At 43.6% G+C, this 13097-nt stretch overlaps 1 protein-coding gene and 1 long non-coding RNA gene across 5 annotated transcripts in view; one reads left to right on the forward strand and one right to left on the reverse strand.

Moving 5' to 3' along the window:
• The first annotated feature begins 50 nt into the window (after positions 1–50).
• Positions 51–7100, forward strand: LOC144299993 (uncharacterized). Its single transcript, XR_013366653.1, has 2 exons — positions 51–4935; positions 6364–7100. It is a non-coding gene; the product is annotated as an uncharacterized LOC144299993 (long non-coding RNA).
• The window catches only part of SPPL3 (signal peptide peptidase like 3), a 140095-nt gene continuing 129128 nt past the window's right edge, over positions 2131–13097 (reverse strand). For all 4 annotated transcript variants that reach the window (XM_077875935.1, XM_077875934.1, XM_077875933.1 and 1 more), the window contains 5 exons: positions 7481–7587; positions 6920–7083; positions 5944–6143; positions 4617–4726; positions 2131–3941 (listed from right to left, as the gene is read on the reverse strand). In XM_077875935.1, the coding sequence (XP_077732061.1) occupies positions 3870–3941; positions 4617–4726; positions 5944–6143; positions 6920–7083; positions 7481–7587 (653 nt within the window). In that variant the 3' untranslated portion in view covers positions 2131–3869. The remainder of the gene's footprint in view (positions 3942–4616; positions 4727–5943; positions 6144–6919; positions 7084–7480; positions 7588–13097) is intronic.

Consider the following 13097-nt stretch of genomic DNA (forward strand, 5'->3'; position numbering starts at 1 on the left):
AAATGTGTGCACCCCAAATTGCAACTCTGATCCCAAATAAATGTGCTTCACTAAATGCCTCCTGACAATTTCAGGTTGACACACTCTCTTGAACTCAGTGCTGCGTTGCTGAGTGAATCTGTGTATTGGGACAATGCTCCCCATATGTGGTAAAGCACCCCCTGCAGTAAGGATCGGCTGTTTGGTTTTGTTTGCCGGAGCACCCAGTGCCTGACACAGCTTAAGTTGAAACAACTCTGAATTACCTCCAGTGGATGGGAAAAGGCTTTGAATTCCAAGGGAAATGTTGAGGAGGAAACAAATTATGGCTGACATGGCTGCAAGGAGAGGAGTGGGCAAAGTACTGTTCTGGGAGAGGCTCCATACACATGAGGAGTTAAGAGTCCAAACTTGAAATCATGAAAAGTTCATTCAGTCTTGCAAACAGAAAGTGGTCCATAAATTGCATAGGAATAGAAATAATTTCTGGATAAAATACTTACCTGGCTTATCCCTCCCGGAACAGTGAAGAAGCCCGAGTTCTACGGCCAGATCTGTAGGACTTTATACAAACTCCGGGGCAAGGCTGTCACCTATAAGAGCCATCATTCTTGAAGTGATTTCATTGTTGGAAATTGCGAAGGCAATGTGACAGAGTGAAGGGAAGAGGCTGTCCAGGCCAGTATGCACTGGAAGACCAGAAGTAGGATGGGCTGCTTTTCTTCAGAGCCCGTACTGTCTACCCTGCTTCTATGGAGAAGAATCGCAGTTGACGTTCTTGATGAGTGCGCTTCATGTATATACAAAACGGCTACATTCCGAGCCTCTGACGTAAATGTTGGCCTTTACCAAGCACAAATGTCTACATACAACACTGGATCAGTTAGCAGTAATGTGAGAGCTGCTATGCAGACATGGCAGATTCTATTTTTGACACTTTATTGACAAAACAGAACTCCCTTCCCTCCACCCTCACAGAGAACTAACCTTTTGTTTTTCTTGTCCTTAACAGAACTTACCTGTTTAACCAAGGCCTGTGCTGGCATGCTACAAAGTAATTTAGATAGAAGCTTACCCTCCCACCACCCCCCAGCTCTGGCTTGAACTATGCCTACACAAGGAGTTGTGTAGCTGTCTTACTCAGAAGAGCAGAAGCTGTAATAACAGTAATGGAACATGCTAGGCTTTGGATAAACTTTGCTGTCTATTTTCATCAGCTCCAATTAGAAGAAAGTTACTATGAGTGAGAGTCCCCACATGCAGTCTCTTTGGAGGAAGAAGAACCTCAGACTAGTGAAGAAGGAATAGGGTCTGTGCCAAACTTTTGTCAACATGCCTTGCCTAATGGAAGACTTCCTAGAAGACCCTAGAACTCAGAGCATCTGAGAAACCACAAAAAAAAAAAAAAAAAAAAAAAAAAAAAAAAAAAAAAAAGGACATAAATATGTATTGGCCAAGGGATGGGAGAAGACTATAAGGAAAGACTGAAATTGTGTGCTGTAACTGCAGCCTCCCATTCCCCACCTCCTCTTGCCCAAAGAGCACTACTTTCAGAACAGGGGAAATTCTAATGTGTCTTCTGTGGTTAAAACAAAAGGAGTATTTGTGGTTCCTCTGCTCAAGTTTTAAGGGCTTTGAGGACTAGCAGCTGGAATCCAAATTACATTCAGGGACACGTGTGGGTATTTTTCCCCTTAAACCTGCACAGGAGCAGAGATAACAAAAAATTGTATTTTCTGTCTGGAATTTAGTTTTTTTACAAAAATAAAAATAAAAATGACCAACTGCCAGGATAATACTTCTAACCATTACTGGCACTTACCCTTAACTGGAGTCATTTTGGAAGAGTCCCCCAACCCATTCCCCATTTAGCCATTAACATTCTCAAAGGGTAAGAAAGAAGTATAGCCGATAAACAGCGAGCACACAAGTGTACCTGTGGCCTTCACCAAATTCAGAGGCTGTTTTGAGTTCTGTGGACAATGGAAGCTTCAGCTCTTTGACATCTGTAAGAATGAACCAGAGCCACAGGTGACCTTGTCTGGAGATAGACAGGGTCCTCCTATCTTCTGGAATAGGCAGAGCAGGTAGGAGGTGATGGTAGCTCTGTGTGGTACCAACAACCAAAAGTGAAGATGAGGTGACAAAGGCTAGAAAGGAATCATTTATTAAAAAACAAAAACAAAAACAAAACAACAAAAAACAAAACAGCCCTCAGCAGGATTTGAAGACACAACAGAAGAAGGCACCATCCTGATCGCTTTATGCCCCCATGACTGCGCGACATGTATCCGCTTATGAGTTCTGTCCACCGGGAAGCACAGCACACTGGTTCATTGTACAGGTCAAGGTAGAGGCAGGTCACCTGCTGAAGGGAGAAACCAGGACACGTGGGCCCTTTTCACCTCTGCTGTCAGGTAGCCAGAGAGGCAGGCTTCTCTCTGCCTCTACAATGGGCCATTTCTTATGAGGCCAGGGCTGCTGAGACAAAAGCAAGCTGACACGATCACACTAGGTACTACCAGAATGCCTGCTTTCCAGCAAGGACCATAGCATGTGGTTGGATTCTAAGAGGAAAGAGCAGCTTGCTCCTTCTGCAGTGCCTGGAATGTAGGGCCCAGCTCAGAGAGGCATCTGATATTTGTCCCCAATACCCAGTTGTCACCACAGGTAAACCAAGACTATAATCACAACAGCAAGGACAGGATCGTGTTGCTTTTTTCCTTTTTTTTCTTCAAGGAGTGAGGGCATGGAAAATACAGCACACCAATGAAACAAAATGCCAAAAAAAAAAAAAAATACAAAAACAATAGAAAATAGAAAAATGTATTTACAAGTAGTACATTACTATGATCAGAAAGCACAAAGACACCTGCTGCTATATTACATGCATTGGTTCAAGAAGAAACTACTAAAAATCCTGCAAGGGAGAAGCCTGTAAAAACAAAACAAAAAAAGGGCCAAAAAGTTTGAACTTTTCATCCCTAATTGGCTACACTGATCAAAACCAAACGAGAGCCCCCGAAAGTCCATGAGTATATCAGTACGAATACTATACTGGTTTTTAACTGCACGTTCAGTTGTGGAAGGGAGAGACAGCAGCGTATCCATATACAAGGAAGCCAGAGTAAACTGCTCTACATGCTAAAAATTACAGCAAGTCCCTGTCTGCTACACAGCATGATCTTAGCAGGTTTTAATTTTTGTTTATTCATATATATCTATGTGCGCATGTGTGTATGTATAAAAACCGTGCCCTCGTTCACTGTCAACACAACATCTGGGTGGACATGAACTCATTACAACAAATTCTTATGTGTATTGTTGTAAGAAGTCACTCAATGTCTGTGGATTTAATAAGTCACTTCACACCACAGAAAATATTTAATAAATCCAAAAAAAGGAAAGAATATAACGACAGAAGAGCTTCTGTCTCAGTTCTCTGAAACTGAGTCCCCCATAGGAAACTGGTCCCAAAGTTCTTGAGGGTTCACTGAAGAAACTTCGGTTTGCTAATATTTTTCATCCTTTTAGTGTTCAAAAGGTATAGAACGACTCTTCGCCCTTGTCAGTTTTAATCAGTCATATCTCCATCCCCCACAGGTAACAGTCTGGTGCAGATTCATAAAAATGGGGGAAGAAGGAGCGCTGGGGAGGGCCTGTCACTTCAAGAGGGGCTCCACCTCTACAACAGCAGGAAGAGAAAGAACCAAGCAGGGCTCCAGCACCTCGCTCCTGCAAACAAGCTCCCTGCAAATGCAAAATCCAGTCACACGTCAGTTTTCTATGCAGGTACATCTCCGAGTACCAGGCCAGCTCTAAGAGGAAACAAAACCACGCGTTGACAGAAAAGGACTCAGAAGGCCATTCTGGTCACTCTCTGGGACCCATCATACTTCCAGGAATCGGGAACTGCTGGACTTGGAGTGGAATGGCTCAGACCACATCCGCCGAAGGTCACCCTGGGGAAGAAGGAACTTTACTAAGTAATGAATTTAAAAATGAGTCACGCGCATCTACAAGTCCTTTCTGATTCTTGATCTTAGATCAGACTGCTTCTGTGGAGAATCAAAGAACATTCTAATCTTACTCACTGAAAAGTAACCCACCATTCTTTGAAGAACTCACTAGAAGAGCTCTTAGGCTCCTCAAGCAAAGAAAGGTGTAAGTTCTATCATTTATGAGTGAGATGCTGAGGCCAAGTTAGTTTACCTCTCTGCCTCCTTCTCTGTAAAATGGGTATTATACAAATCTTGTAAATCAGGTAATGCTCCAAAGTCTAGCTGTAACCATACATTTCTTAAGTATTTCCAAACTTTAATGCAGAATATTTGTAGGTGACAAATACGGTGCTGCTTTTAAGGGAAATAGGAAGTCTCTGTAGCTGAACTCTAGGGATTTCAGTTAGTTCATCCATGACCAGGTGGCACAGTAGTCTAACTCACTAGCATTTTCTGCCAGTGACTGCAATAGGCTGGAAGATACCTAATACCAGGTGAGCAAAGACCACCGACCCACCGTCAAGATCAAGAGCTCCAAGGCTCAAGCAGACCCACCTCCGGCAAGGAGAATACATACCCCAGTCCAAGGTCAGTGCCAAGTTACTGCTTTCACAGGTTTCTAACTGCTTCTCTCACCTTTAAATAGGCCATCGTGAGGAGCGGCAATAAGGTGAATGGCACCAAATAGAGAAGGGCGGGCTGAGCCGCTCGGTGAATGCGGGATGCCACGGTCGCAGTGAGCAGACCTATTAGGGGAGAAACATCCATGAGCAATACCGAGGGACCAGCCGTCAAAGAGGAGAGCCTGCTACCTGGTTGCTACCTGCTGGGGCCCTGACAGGACAGCTTTCCTGTGGCACATGCTGTCCAGTGGCAAGGGCGTGAGAAGCTCAGCAATGGCAGCAAAAGCAGTGTGCAGCAGTGCAGCTTGAAAGTCCTACAATTCCAAGGACCTGTGAGTGGCCCATGCCCCCCTCAGTGCTTAGGTTCCTGGCCCAAGCCTTCACTTCTGCCCTGAGTGTGCCTGGTCCTCCTGTCTCGGGTGGTATGTAATCCCAGACTTGGAGGAAAAAGCCCTGGGGTCAAATCTTGACTTGACCAGTCTGCAACTTTTGTTACTTTGGTCATGCATTTCACCTCTGAGCTTCAGCCTCCTCTACTGTGCAATAGGGCTAACACCACTCATCTGAGCCTGTGTGCTGAAATGAACCACTCTGCTGTAACCACTGTAGGTACAGACAGGTTCCCGCTATTCCTATAGCCCAATTATGTGGGTCTCTCTCTGTCTGTGTACAAATGAGTTGTCTATGGAAAAACTGGCCCACGGAGAATCTGAGGTTAGAGGTGATAGACATGTTAGGACCAATGAAGGGAAATACCTATTAAATGATGCAGGAAATAAACATGACATTGGTTAACCTTAAGCTGAAGATTTAATTAAGCACACAGACTGATCCACAATCATTGTGTGGTAGATGTTCCTGACTCTGAGGCCTGACCATAGTCTTCCCACAATGTTCTTCAGACATGCTGTTGGATAGAGAAGCTGGGCGGGCCAGTATACACAGCACCTGTCATTTCATGGGCCACTGTTATTCTTTCTCTGTGGTTGACTATAAGAGCAATGAGAGTTGCTACTCTCCTTCCATCTAGCGTCTGCAGCTAAAAAAAACCTGATTTAACTCCAGGGCTTGGAGGATAGTCAGAAGGGATCACAAGCAGGCTCTCTGGCTCTCTCTCTTTTTTTTTTTTAATTTTTTAAATTTTTTTTTAACTTTTATTTATGATAGTCACAGAGAGAGAGAGAGGGAGAGACAGAGACATAGGCAGAGGGAGAAGCAGGCTCCATGCACCGGGAGCCCGATGTGGGATTCGATCTCGGGTCTCCAGGATCGCGCCCTGGGCCAAAGGCAGGCGCCAAACCGCTGCGCCACCCAGGGATCCCTCTCTGGCTCTCTCTTACCTACAAAGTATCCAATGAGGGTGCAGTGAAAGTAGGAGACCTTCTGCATGCGTCCAGAGATATTGGCGGGTCCAGAGGCACCACAGGAGTCACCATTGGCTTGTTTTTTGTAGTTGTCATAACGCAGGACAAAGCACAAGAGGAGTCCAGGCATCACGATGTCCCCAATGCCCAACATAGAGAAGTGACTGCCAGTGGAGCTGGAATGTAGTGTCACATGTCAGGGATGCCACCCTCAACAATCCCATTTCTCTTCCTCCTGTGCAGAGTTGTCTGTCAGCTGTTTAAGAGGTTGGACTTATCTGAATGGGAAATGGAAATCTCTAGAGGTGGAACAACGCTAGTTTGTAAAAGTTTAGAGATTACAAGCCATAAGAGCATTGGCAACAGATGTCTTTTTTTTTTTTTTTTTTCCAACAGATGTCTTCAACCAGGCTCCTCACTGCTTCCGGAGAGCACCTCTAAAGTGACTGCTAAAGTCAGCTAAGTAGTGCTTCCTCGAGAAATGTCAAGCAATTCAGTATTTGTCACACATTTGCTTCTGTGACTTTAAACAAGCACCTGACTACTACCAGAAACGGATATTAAAGCAACACAGTATTTTTCCAAGACTATATCACCAGCAACTGTAGAATTTTAGCATTAGTACATATTTTTACAAATATTTTAGAAGTAAAAAAGATCCAGATTCTTCTGTTGATTTCCTCCAGCCAACTCTAAAATATGGTAACAGAAGTAACATATGGTTGTTTGATAACATTAATAATAAAAAGCAGCACCTGTATCATTTAATGATAAATCTTTACAAGTCAAATCAACGTTCTTCTCATTTGTAAAATGGAGAAAATAACTCACAACGCTTTTCCACTCTAGGAGAAGAATACTGATAATAAAGACTAATTGAGGGACACTGAGGCACAGGGAGACAGTGTGTTCACTGCCTCATCACAACAGGGGCCCGACGTGCCAGTCCTACCTTGGGAAGACCAGTTTTCCAGGCAGAGACAGGCGAGGAACATCACGCCCAACATTGGGCCCTAGGTGGAGCTTCCGGGATAGAACATCAAGGGGATTGTCAGCTGGTTGCGTGGCCACCTTCACCATGACATTGCTATTGAAGATGTAGGCAGAGAAAAACACCTGCCGAATGCCAAATGGAGAGACATCTATAACAGAGGAAGCTGGAAGCAACCTAATTTCAGCATCAGCCTTCTTTGTTCTTAAGAGCAAAGTCTCAAAATACTGCAACATCAAGCTATTTTGATGGCATGCTTGGAGGAGAAAGAAAATCTCTGCTCCCAGGGCAGAGAACCTTGTCTGTCTGCTCTCTCCCCTACCCCTAGAGATACACATGCACTAACTGGTTAACACGTCTCAACAAACAAAGGCGTGGACAGATGCCTGCTCACATGTACAGTTCAGGACTGGAGAGAGTGATCTTAACAGTTCACTGTTAACAACAGTTAACAACTGTCAGGAGTGAGTGCTCCAATTAAACACCAAAGAGAGCAGTGGCTTCAGGGAAACAGACTCTTACCCAAAAGACATCGTAGATTAGAAGCCCTGAGAGAAGCAGGCAGGACACCTTGAGGCTGGGCAGGCGGACAAAGGCGATCATGGCGACACAGAGACCCATGGCCAGGGCTGGGGAGGAGACCACAGACATTGGTCAATGCAGAGTATGGGCTCACCCTCCTCACCCTCCTTCCTCAAGGTATTCTGCTTAGAAACCTAACAGTTTGTAAGTCCCCTAAACAATCATGCAGCTCAGTTTAAGATGTTTATATCCTACTTGTGCTAAGTGCCCACTTTAGCTCATTTTGACTTGCTGGTCTTTGGGGATATCCCTTTTTTCATGTTCTTGGATAGTGCTCAACTGTGTAAGTCCCAGGAGATTCTGTTTTTGAATGATAAAGGTCTTGGCCAGGCCCAGTTCAGGACTTATCTGTTTCCTGCTTCCCCCATCCCAGCGAGGACTCGCTGCTCCTAAATGTACAGTCTGCCACACCCGAGGTCATGCACCCTCCCTTTTACTCAGCAATTCATTCTTATATCCTTGCCTTATTTTTTTCTTACACCTCTCAAGATCCGACATATACTATATGCATATATATTTAAAGTCTCTTTCCTCTCAACTAAAATGCCAGGTCCTTGAGGGCACGGTTCCTTGCTGCATCCTGGGAGTCCAGAATGGGTCAGGCAGGTGAATGGGCTCTCCCTGCCTTCCGCTCTCCTCCATTCTTCTGAAACATAGGTCTGACTAGATCACACAGCCATTTACATACTTCCCATGGGTTCTCGTAGTGGGATGAAGGTCCAACAACTTGGCAATGACAGGGACTTAAGGGAAGGCGCCCTTCATTGTGCAAGTCCCCACCCTCAGTGTGCAATGCTGTGGCTCTGTTCTCTAGCCACCTAAATATGATCATACCTCTCAACATCACTATGTTCCTTCCTATTCTCCACAGAAGGCCCTCTTCAAAAAGTCTTTCCTTATCTAATCAGATTCACTACCCAACCCCTTGTGATGCCAAAGAACTCTGAATCTCTCTCAACTTGTTCATCCATTCTGTAATAGTGCAAGTATTTATATACAAGTGAGTTTATTCTCTTCACTGGGTTCTCCTGGTAGACAGAAACCATGGTTTATTCTTTCTGTGAAGCCCCAGCACTTGACAGAATAGGCATTCAATAAATATTTGCTGAATGAATGGAAAATTATGTTCTGTCAAGTTTAAATTTCAAATTATTCTAAGGAAGGTAAGAAAAGCAAGTAAGGCCATATTACAGATGGATATCATTTTAATAGAACTGGTGGTAAACTGGGGCAGCCCAAGTGGCTCAGCGGTTTAGCGCCACCTTCAGCCCAGGGCTTGATCCTGGAGACCCGGGATTGAGTCCCATGTCGGGCTCCCTGTGTGGAGCCTGCTATTCCCTCTGCCTGTGTCTGCGTCTTTCTCTCTGTTTCTCATAAATAAATAAATAAAATCTTAAAAAAAAAAAAAAAAAAAAAAAGGAACATCCAAGCATGAAAAAAATCTCAAAAAACAAAACAAAACAAAAAAAACAACTGGTGGTAAACTGTCAATACATGTAGCTAAGTGGGTAAATATAGCAATTTGGTGGACCCCGGACACATCAATTCAACTAATATTTGATGAGTTACTACTGTGGGGATAGTGTTGTACACACACAAGAAGAGATGGATTGCTATTCCCATCCCTGGAAGATAGCACTAAAACTGGGAAGAAGAACAAACGATCTCTATTCCCTGTCATTATTGTTCTCAAGTATTTGCTGGTCTCCATGGTGTGCACTGTAGTATGTGTTTTGGAGAGATGTGGTCAAACATAATTTCTGATTTTTATAATAATCTAGGATATGCTCCTTTTACTAGGATCTCCTTTAATTTTTTAGAAATTTATGAAAACAGAACCAAGGTCCCTAATACAATCAACCCATACTCATTTTTTTAATAATGAGATTTTCCATTATAATTATCTTTGGAAATAAATATTTGGCTGTGCTGTGAATCAATAGACAGGACATGGGCAGGGATGAGCTCAGCTGGCTTGAGGAACACAGTGGTCAGTGGGGGGAAGCCCCTGGGGCAGGGGCAGGGGTGTTGGTGGTAGGGGAACAAGAAGTGATCTGTTCAGGAACTTACAAGTGCATATGTGGAGTGCAAAGCACATCAAGAGAACAAAGTAAGAAATCAAGGCCTGAGATGGACAGACAAGGGACAGGCTGTGGCCAGTGAAGGTCAAGGAACTGATAACTAAAAGAGGGATATGGTAACCAAAGGGACAGACAAGCAAAAGGATAGGTTCCCAAGATTAAATGTAATTGCCTCTGTGACACATACAGGTGACTGGTCCATTCTAGAACTTTTCAATTACATTCAGTCACTTAATCCTAAATTGGCAGTAGCTTTTACAGGCCATATGGTCTAAGCATCCACTGCTGCTTTGCCACTCATTTGCTGATCCTACCCCACCTGAGAGGAAACCACCCATGGACAAGACAGAACTGCTCAGTGACAGGATTTCCCATGACTCAGACAATGCCATTAGATCTCTCATCTTCCAAACAAGAAACTCTGGGTCTGTTTTCAATTTATCACAGTCTTTCATCACATAGCCACTCACTCTGCAGCCATTCTGGGTGCCACCCTTTGTGGTCACAGCACAATTTGTCCATGCTTCCCTACGCCTCCCTAGTTTGAAGTGCGTCCTTTCCCACTCTGTGTCTTTCCTGCTTACTCTTCACCGCCATTGGAAATTATCACTTTGCATTGTTTCCTGAATATGGTACTAGGTTCCTTACTCTGTGATGGATCTAGTCTAATTATAAGTCCTATAGCCTCGGGCACAACTCACAGGATGGTAAGGCCTCAGAGTCTGTCTTCCTTTGCTCCCATTCCTACTCCTTCCTCTCCAGCTAAGCTGAGCGATATACCCTATTGCAGTCATACCAAGCGTCCCCACTGTGCTGTGAGTCCCACATGTGAGAAGGCAGAATGCACCCTTTCTGACTCCTTCAGAGAGTTAAATATCACTCCTACCCCCAAACGGATAGTGCCACAATCTGTCACATCCCTGAAACACACCCTCAAATATTCATTCCAGTTTGCCTCTCTTTTTCTTCATGCTTTCATTAAATAACTCTTCAGAAAATCTTACATCCTCCTCAGGACTTTTCCAAGCCAAAATGAAGAAGTGTGATAACTTTCCCTCATTCCATGCTGCTTGAGAAAACTCAAGACTCTCTCAAATAGTTTTACCAACAATCTTTTGGTTAAATGTAAATTAACCAAAAGTGTTAAGTAAATTATTATATTTTTTAAATTAATTAATTATTTATTCATGAGAGACACACACACACAGAGGCAGAGACACAGGTAGAGGGAGAAGCAGGCCCCATGCAGGGAGCCCAACGTGGGGTGGGACTCGATCCCGGATCTCCAGGATCACGCCCCGGGCCAAAGGTGGCACCAAACCACTGAGCCACCCGGGCTGCCCGAGAAATAAATTATTAATCTTAGCCAGTGATCTAGAATTACTTTCAACGTATTATTGATATAATCTGTCACTCTGCCTCCACAACCAGTAGGGCCAGGGACAAAGACGATGATCCCATCCAAGCCAAAATGTTCATGAAAAGGAACAGGTAACCTGTAAGATCTTAAGTAGCCTGCACTCCATTCTGTAGGATCTGTAGATCCTTTTTTTTTTTTTATTTATGATAGTCACACAGAGAGAGAGAGAGAGAGAGGCAGAGACACAGGCTGAGGGAGAAGCAGGCTCCATGCACTGAGAGCCCGACGTGGGACTCGATCCTGGGTCTCCAGGATCGCACCCTGGGCCAAAGGCAGGCGCTAAACCGCTGCGCCACCCAGGGATCCCCTGATAGATCCTTTATCTTAGCCCTATGTGGATGAAATGCCACATTCTAGCATTTTATTTTATTATTATTTTTAAAGATTTTATTTATTCATCAGAGACACAGAGAGAGAGGCAGAGACACAGGCAGAGGGAGAAGCAGGCTTCATGCAGGGAGCCCGACATGGGACTCGATCCCGGGTCTCCAGGACTACACCCTGGGCTGAAGGCCGCGTGGGCCACCTGGGCTGCCCCACATTCTAGCATTTTAAAACAAGAAAATAAATCAATTACTAGATTTTTGGCACTGCGTGTTTTCTAACCATAGATTAGTAACAAGTGTATTAAATGAGAGCACTGGACTAGGTATCTGTTCAAGACTCTTCTGGTCCCTGAACTGGTCAGTGGATGTATACTGTGGATCTGGTTTTACAATCCTTGAATGGTAAATGTGTGTGTAAAAGATTCATCAGCTTTTAGCTAATGTACCAAACCACCCATTGGCCAAATTCTTTCAAGGCTTCCCAAATTTATTTATTTATTTTTTTTTTTTTAAGGCTTCCCAAATTTAAAAGGTTAATTTGCCAGATGAAAGTGAAAGTAGATAAAGAACTCTATATTTAGTTCAAGAACATGCTGATGTCTCTTCTTACTGTTAATACTTTTTAGTATATAAGCTTGAAAACATACTTCATGCCTTGCCTTAAAACAACCACATTCATCATTCTGTTTTCACTCTCAATTAACTTCAAAGAACAGGCTTTCATTAAGAAACATTCATTTAAAAAATTCTACTACCAAATTATCACTGCCTACGATGATTTCTGATTCTGTAGAGAAGTCTATAAAGATAATTTCCATGTCAGAGAAGAACAAATTTCAAAACATTAAAAGACTGTGGCTAGAAAGCTACATTTTCTGTAATAGCAGAAAACAAGTCACACACACTTCAAACATTAGAGTCTGAGAAACAAAGAAAGCTCAAAGGTTCTCCTTTTTGGTGGGGGCAGGGAGGAGGAACAACTCTACTCTGGGTCACAAGGGCAGTTTAACCAGTGCAAACTGGTAGGGAGAAGAGACTCTTAGATAAGTAAGGTTTGGGGACCAGCAATAATGACAGAAGGTTATGTAAACACCTACATGCTAGGGTTAAGTGGGGTTTGGAGAGCCTCACGGAACCCTCAGAGAATTTTAGCTGTATTAGCTGAATTTCAGGATGGAAATTTATTTCTGATATTGGTCACTGGGAAAAGTGGGCAGCTTGTATGGGCAGCTCTTTATTAACTCTATAGTCTAGAGGAAATCTTATAGGGCAATGGACTCTAGTCCATCTTACGGGAGAGCTGCTTTATCCCATTCTTCTGTTAGTCTAGTAAGCCTGTCCCTGGCCCTGCCTGTAGAAGTACAAGGAAAATCCTGCTGACTTGTTCTAAAGTATGTGTTTCAGATGGCTGTGTAAATCAGTGTATCCTGAAGAGAATGTCACCTTCCATTGCCAACCTTTTCTTTTTTAGTGACATACTACTAGAAAATAGGTATTTTTCTGTTCCATATGCAATGCTTGGGAGAGTAGAGATGAAAAGTATAAACACACTGCTTGCTGCTTTGAGAGGTATCTAATCTTTTTGGGTCAGCAGCTTGGTAAACTTAAAACCCTTAGCAAAACCTGTAAATAGTACCATGTGTATCTGAACACATGCATAAAGAGTTCCACGAAAGCAGAGCCACAAAAAGTTAGTGGAGTTACAGAGAAACTCAGAGAGGGTCGAGAGA

This window comes from Canis aureus, chromosome 27 (genome assembly GCF_053574225.1).
Source record: "Canis aureus isolate CA01 chromosome 27, VMU_Caureus_v.1.0, whole genome shotgun sequence".
NCBI classification, from domain to species: domain Eukaryota; kingdom Metazoa; phylum Chordata; class Mammalia; order Carnivora; family Canidae; genus Canis; species Canis aureus.